Source organism: Hippocampus comes, unplaced genomic scaffold, assembly GCF_001891065.2.
Source record: "Hippocampus comes isolate QL1 unplaced genomic scaffold, H_comes_QL1_v1.1 scaffold48, whole genome shotgun sequence".
Taxonomy (NCBI): Eukaryota; Metazoa; Chordata; class Actinopteri; order Syngnathiformes; family Syngnathidae; genus Hippocampus; species Hippocampus comes.
In genome coordinates this window covers 1,802,651-1,808,001 of record NW_017808403.1, presented here as the reverse complement: position 1 = coordinate 1,808,001, position 5,351 = coordinate 1,802,651, and the positions used below count along the sequence as shown (strand labels likewise).

At 43.5% G+C, this 5,351-nt stretch overlaps 1 protein-coding gene across 1 annotated transcript in view; it reads right to left on the bottom strand.

The window, feature by feature from the left end:
• LOC109508317 (serine/threonine-protein kinase MARK2-like) overlaps positions 1-5,351 on the bottom strand; it is a 32,330-nt gene that overhangs the window by 9,271 nt on the left and 17,708 nt on the right. Inside the window, exons 9-13 of the mRNA XM_019858214.1 lie at positions 5,180-5,191; positions 4,988-5,086; positions 4,685-4,836; positions 3,884-3,978; positions 1,043-1,183 (exon numbers count right to left, since the gene is read on the bottom strand). Coding sequence (XP_019713773.1) covers positions 1,043-1,183; positions 3,884-3,978; positions 4,685-4,836; positions 4,988-5,086; positions 5,180-5,191 — 499 coding nt within the window. The remainder of the gene's footprint in view (positions 1-1,042; positions 1,184-3,883; positions 3,979-4,684; positions 4,837-4,987; positions 5,087-5,179; positions 5,192-5,351) is intronic.

Here is a 5,351-nt window from a genome sequence, read left to right as displayed (position 1 = left end):
AAAAAAAAAAAAAAAAAAAAAAAAAGAAGAAACAATGAAGGTTCTCCTCGTTGCCACAAAAAAACCGCAACGACTTGAATTATGACATTGAACCCGCACACACTTACAGTATGGCCTGTACACTTTCAGTTTCAAAGTTCCCACCGTTCTCCGGGATTCAACACACACTCGTAAATCCAAAATCCTTTTTAATAGGCACAGGTAAATTTGACCCAGGACAGCACCACTGCACATAAACTTTGTAGCACTGGTTCAACAGAATGACGTTTTTAAATTCCACTTGTTGCTTTAAATGACTCATCAAATTTCAAGGCAAAAGAATGACATTCAGGTTACTTTCGTTGCTGTTAAAAAAATCCAAACGGGTCAATTTTGCCACAACAGCAGTTGTTCTAGTTAAAAAAAAAACAAAACAAAAAAAAAAAAAGCACACCAAGGGATTGTCGTTGACCAATAATCAAGGTTATTATCGTTTATGAGAACTGACACTGAAAAGGCATTTTCATTAACGAAACATAAAAAAAATGAAAACACAAAAAAAAAAAACCCATCTGAAGCTGAGACGACATCTCGTGTTTATAATACTAAAAAATATAATTCTAGTAAAAATGTCCTTTGTTTTCATCTTTGTCAATTACTATTACACATATTTTCATGGTTCACTTTAAATTTATTATTTCAGTGTTGCTGTATGTTCATACACAAGAAGGAAGGTCTTTTATTGGTTTATTTTTAACCTTGCACTCGCCAAATACTCCAAATATGTCGAAAAATCAGCAGCTAATTAACTCATCCAAATTAAACCAAAACAAACTGTTCTCTTAAAAAAAAAAATACAATTGTTCTAAAAGCAAATTAAAACTAAGTGAATTTAAAAACACAAAAGTCAAAAGAAAAGAACTACTGATAATGAAAAATATAAAACCTATTACAACCCCGCCAAAAAGAATATTTCTCTCCGTACATTGCATTTGAGAGGGAAACCTCCATGCGCAAAACTGTGTGTGTGTGTGTGTGTGTGTGTGTTTGATGAGAGACTTGCCTGGGTCGTGGTGCATGCAGGTCAGAGGGGCATGGATGATTGGAGGAGGACAAGGACTTGTGGTGGCGGGGGCGCGAGGATGAGGAGGAGAGGATGGCGGCGGCTGAGGCAGTGGAGGCACGGGAACCCGGAGTGTTTAGGCTGGGAGGGACGATGTCAGGACAAGACACACACACACACGCACACATACACACACACACACACACAGTTGTGTGTGGGTGGGCAGTGCAGTGAGGTGGAGCATGGTTAGAGGCAGCACATATTAAAAAAGGCTAAATGAGAGGTGGGGAGGGTGAAGAGAAAACAGGAAGGCGGGACAGAGGAAGCGTCGAGCAAGCCGTTTGAGCATTTATTTGATACCCTACTCGAACTCTGGAGCAAAACACGGACAGAACAACAACCAGAGGCAAATATTCTTTGTCCTCTGCAAAACAAACCAAAAAAACAACAATTATAGCATCTTATTGAGTCACTTTGGGTAATAGTATAAGTGCTTTTTGTTTGTGCCATGACAGGCGCAGTTTATTTTTTTTAAACTTTGAAGTCTGGCCAACTTCAGATGTCGCTTCTCGCCGCTTCGGATGCTGTTGGAAGCGGTCACATGAGTTTCCAGGGGCCATTTTGCAGCTCATAATTTATTTTATCTTCTTAAAATAATACGTTCGGTTCAAGTAGACAAAGGTGCTCAGAGAACTGAGGCTCCCCGACTCCAGTCCTTTGAGCACATTTCCTCAATGTCATTTAGGGAAAGCTTGAAAATAATGTTCAGAGTAGTCAAGGTAATTTTGAAATTTATGGCCGGCTGGCACACCCAACTTCCGCACAGTAGCCCATTTTTTGAATGAGCGCTTAAAAAAAAGCAGTTTAATTTGTATTATTTGTAAAGTGGTTGTAACGGTAATTTACGTGTTCTGGGATCACCCGTAAGTATCAGATCAAAAATCACTATTCGTTCTCAGTCTTTACGAACAAAACAGCAAAAATATACTGACGGTGGGGCTGTCGCGATCTTCTGCCTGTGCGAGACCGCTCACTGCCCTTTTATGACTCCCAGCTCCGGCACATTTGTTCTGCATGATGGTGGCTGTCGAGTGAGTTGGTCAGACTTGTGCATAACTGTATTAGACTGACTCCCAGTGGCCAAAGCGAGCACACCAGAAGGAGCAGCACAAGAAATTGAATTGCAGCATCAAATCCCATTGTCGTTACAAATTATATCAATCGACAAAGTTGCCTAAAATACCATTGAGTGCTATTTTTCCTTATTAATAAGTAGTAGCATGTCAAGTAGTCCACACTTTTGTCGAGTGCCATGTCACTGTTCAAGTAGTGTGCAACACTGTCTTCCTGGAGATGACCAAAGGCGTAGTAGTACATGGACGATACAGCGCACTAGTAGGAAATGCAAAAAAATGCTCTTCCAGCTTGCAACAGAAGTGCAGACAGACAGACAGACGGACAAACAGGAGGCTAACTGCTCAAACTTGCACTGTCACGATTGAAAGGGAAGTCAGGTTAAAGACGTGTTCAATGCACCCCTCCTCTTCCAAACAAGGTACTGTGATTACTATTGACTTTGTGGAATATGAATTAAGATGCAAAAGCCACACAATTTTATCCATCCCAAATTTGCCACTTGAACCAGAATGCCGTGATGAGTTGAGTGCGGGTGCATAAAACAGATTGTAAAGAAAATGTTAGACTGGACTTCCCCCCCTTCAAATAATTCATGATGAGTCATGAGTTATCGCCTTTCATCTATATCTATATATCGATCTCGATATCTCGTTTGGCTACACCTGACAGCCACGTTTGTGGGCCACGGGGTGAATTTTCATGCGCAATGGCTGTGTGTTCGTGGCCGTTACTGTGTAAGCCTATTAAGGGGGACCACGTCACGCCGCCAGGAGTTAATATTCTATCACAAGTCATTTTAATCTCCTTAGAGAGGGGAGGGCGAGAACCCAACAGACGAGAATGGGAGGAATAAAGGTGGGGAAAGGAAAAGGGCTCCAATATAAATAAAAGAGCACAGGGGCAGAAAGAAAAGAAAGCTAATTGGGGAGGGAGTCAGTGGGGGTTGACACATACTGGATACAAGAATGAATGACATGACTGAAACCCACAAGAGAAAAAAAAAAGCAGTGCTGTCTCAAATGACCACTGGAGGATGAACAAATAAAAACAGATTCTCTTTTTGGTAGCGGGCCATTTGAGACTGGCGAAGAGCCAAACAAGTCATGGAGCGGTGACAACAATGGAAAGCTGCGTCAGTTGGGAGATTGAGGGGTTCGTGTTGAATGCGAATGAAAAGCTACCAACAAAGCTTTGGCCGGTTCAGCGTGAGTGCTGCGTACGTCTTTCCGCTGCGTGTGCGGACGTGCGCAGGGTGTGTTAAGTGCAAGTACAACTCCGGGTGATCAAGCACTTTTGAGATTTGCGAGCTCCTTTTGAACGGTCAAGGGAAAAGCGGCTCATGTCAATGTGTGCCCACCAAATTCCGCCACTGTTGCGCTGGTTTCCGTCGAACCCACTTCGGTAATCTGTATAATCTACTGGAGGTTTGGCCTAAATTCTCAAGAAAGCCTGATTTCCTCGTCCGGCAGGGTGGGATGGGGTCAAATCTGGAGTAGTTCTCCCTGAGCCGACTGGCGCAGCTCGGGAGAGCACCAGCTAAAGTCTGGGACTGAGCCACAGACAGCTGGCAAGATTGCCTCATTCGCAAAGCAGGGTGAGGCAGTTTGTCGTACACTATCTTAGCCGAGCTTCCTCCCAGACGGCTTCGGGTCGCTAGCAAAGAGAAAAAGAAAGTGCCTATGTTTGTATGGCGTTCATGTATACCTGTCCTTGCCATTCTGGATGCCCTGACCCAGTGTGGCTCTCTCAGTCAGAGGGGAATTCCGACTGCGACCAGTGCCAGTTGACAGGATGCTATTCTGAAAGGATAAATGAGAGAAGTCAACCAATAAAACGGATTGGACTCAGAACAAATAAAATGTCACCAAATGGCCATGTCTGAAAAACGGAACAACTATGACAAATGTCATTTCACTCTGGGTCCATGTTTCGTCTTGTTCTAGTCACAAGGTCACAAATCAGGTTAATTACTAACTAGCTTCCGTTTTGATCTTTGGAACACATCATCAGATAAAATACAGCCAACACCTGTATTTTCTAGACTTCCCTGAGTTTATTGTCAATGGCGCAGGGCTCAATGATTTTGAAAAATCGAATGGAGATTATAAATACAATGATTTTTTTCGAGGTCCTATTCCAAAGCATTTTTTCTTTTTAACAAAGAAGCTCAAGCCCATCTGTATTCCAATCAAGAATATCAGATTTATGATACACACATTTCGGTTTTATAGATTAGGTTTACGCTAGTCAAATAAACCATGAGTTCATATCAAAGACAATTTCTTTATGTTCTTCCAATTGGAGTTGTTAACTTACGAAACACTGTCTTGCAGTCTTTTGAGCGTTTCATTAAAACAACGACATGCAAACGTGTGGACGGCACATCAAGCACTGAATTTATCTGGAGACGATCTAAGTAAGCCATAAAATTCAAATAAAACCGGATTCATTCTTCTTCAGCCCTAAATGTGTGAATTCATGTGGTGGAAATGCACCGGAGCTCACAGTGGAGGGTGTGGCGCTCTTCTTGCGGTCGGAGGGAACCAGGGGGCTGGCCGGCACCTTGGTCGTGGAGCTGCCTGACGAGCCTTTCCTCCCAGAATCCTCTCCGGCAGTCCTGTTGTCTGCTTGCCCCCCTCTCCTTGAGTAAGAGGAGCCTGGAGAGGAGATATTGAAGTCAACATCTTTGCAGACCAAAATCCTGAAATCCGGGCAATGCCTCTCCCCGCTATTTTGAATGTAATCCCAGCGAATCTTTTTTTTTTTTTCCCAGCTTCTCTGCCCTTCACTGACACACGCCAGGCTCACCCTGGTCAGTAGCTCTGCGGTTTTGAGGCTTCTGGTTGGACGATACGCTGCGCTGTACCTGAGAAAGACGGAAAGGACATTGAGGTCGCTTTGGGATTCAGCTGAGCACTCGAACATGCGGGTAAATGAGGTTTGCGGAAATGGTGATTGTGTCGCCGCCGTCATTTATTGAGGCTTCTGGTTGGACGATACGCTGCGCTGTACCTGAGAAAGACGGAAAGGACATTGAGGTCGCTTTGGGATTCAGCTGAGCACTCAAACATGCGGGTAAATGAGGTTTGCGGAAATGCGGAAATGGTGATTGTGACGCCGCCGTCATTTATGGCAGCGACTGGCCACAATACAAAGGGCATTTGGTTATAAA